Source organism: Arachis ipaensis, chromosome B01, assembly GCF_000816755.2.
Source record: "Arachis ipaensis cultivar K30076 chromosome B01, Araip1.1, whole genome shotgun sequence".
NCBI lineage: Eukaryota > Viridiplantae > Streptophyta > Magnoliopsida > Fabales > Fabaceae > Arachis > Arachis ipaensis.
The window spans coordinates 130,918,807-130,920,021 of NC_029785.2; the positions used below are offsets into that span (position 1 = coordinate 130,918,807).

At 32.3% G+C, this 1,215-nt stretch overlaps 1 protein-coding gene across 2 annotated transcripts in view; it reads right to left on the reverse strand.

Moving 5' to 3' along the window:
* Positions 1-1,103, reverse strand: part of LOC107638982 — a 1,995-nt gene extending 892 nt beyond the window's left edge. The window contains exons 1-3 of one of the 2 annotated variants that reach the window (XM_016342393.2): positions 654-1,103; positions 570-586; positions 354-533 (exon numbers count right to left, since the gene is read on the reverse strand). In XM_016342393.2, coding sequence (XP_016197879.1) covers positions 354-533; positions 570-586; positions 654-803 — 347 coding nt within the window. In that variant the 5' untranslated portion in view covers positions 804-1,103. Of the gene's footprint in view, positions 1-353; positions 587-653 lie in introns of both variants that reach the window. The other variant, XM_016342386.2, reaches the window with a different exon arrangement.

The window sequence follows — 1,215 nt, forward strand, 5'->3', positions numbered from 1 at the left end:
AACAATAAAATAATAAAAAATAACTATAAAAAAAATTTATATTCTCTTTTTATACAACTTTAATCTGTATAGTAGAGTGTCTTGGAATTATTGTACTATATGCAAAATCATTATCAGCATTTATTCCTTCTTATCTTTTTAGTAAATGTGTTTCCTCCAATAATCCCACCTACTTCCTTCTTTCCGCTTCTACTATTCTAGCTCCATTATTACTTTCAATCATAAATTTAAGGTTCAATTATTTAATTGAAGTCTGGTTTAATTTGAATATGATTTTCTAAATTTCTAAAGTTGACTAGAAATGAACATGAAAGCACGAAATGAAGAAGGAAAGAAGAGGTTATTGTTGTTACCAGGTAGTGATGAAGAAAAATCCAGCATGGGAGGCTAAGGAGTTGGCAGAAGGGGATTCAGGATCCAAGTGAAGTAAGGTTGGCGATGATTTACTAACTGTGATTAAGAGATAAGTATGCTCCATAACCATGGCCATTGCTAGCACAACAAAAGCACAAGCAGCACATACCAATGGCGTTTTCCCGCTACTTCTGTATACACATTCTGTTTTTCTTGTGTTCATCCATGTCACCTGCCATATCATTAATTATATATTAATTAAGAGATTTGAGTAATTAATATATATGATTATTATGTACCTGAGAACGTGTGGCTTCTGCTATGAGGCAGAGAGTGAAGGAGGAGAGTCCCAATAGGATTGTGACAAGTACGAGGAACACACCAGTTTTGCTGCTCATCAAACATGTCTTCCCTGTGTTTGGTTCGAGATCAGCATGTGTAACTGCCATTCTTGAATTGAATTGTGTCTTAAAAGAGATGGATTTGTATGAAGGAAGAAGAATAGCTTGGAGCAAAGGTTACTTGAAGCTTGATGAAGCCCCAAGATTCCCAATATAATGTCATATGTGTGTGGATTTTAATATGAATTAGCATTCACACTCATCACACATGTCAATTTTTTTTTCTTAATTAATAAATAAAGCCAGACTCATGACTCATCATACAACAATCACGTCCTCAACCTCTTATGCCTCTTCTCAATTCATCAGTTAATTCAGTTTTCTCTTTCTCATGGTCAATGAACGATATTCGTTATATATAATACAACATTTTAAGAACAGAATCGGTTATAATTAAAAATTATTAGATGATAATTTATTTAAACTTGTTAAATTATCTAATTATTTTTAATTAACAAAA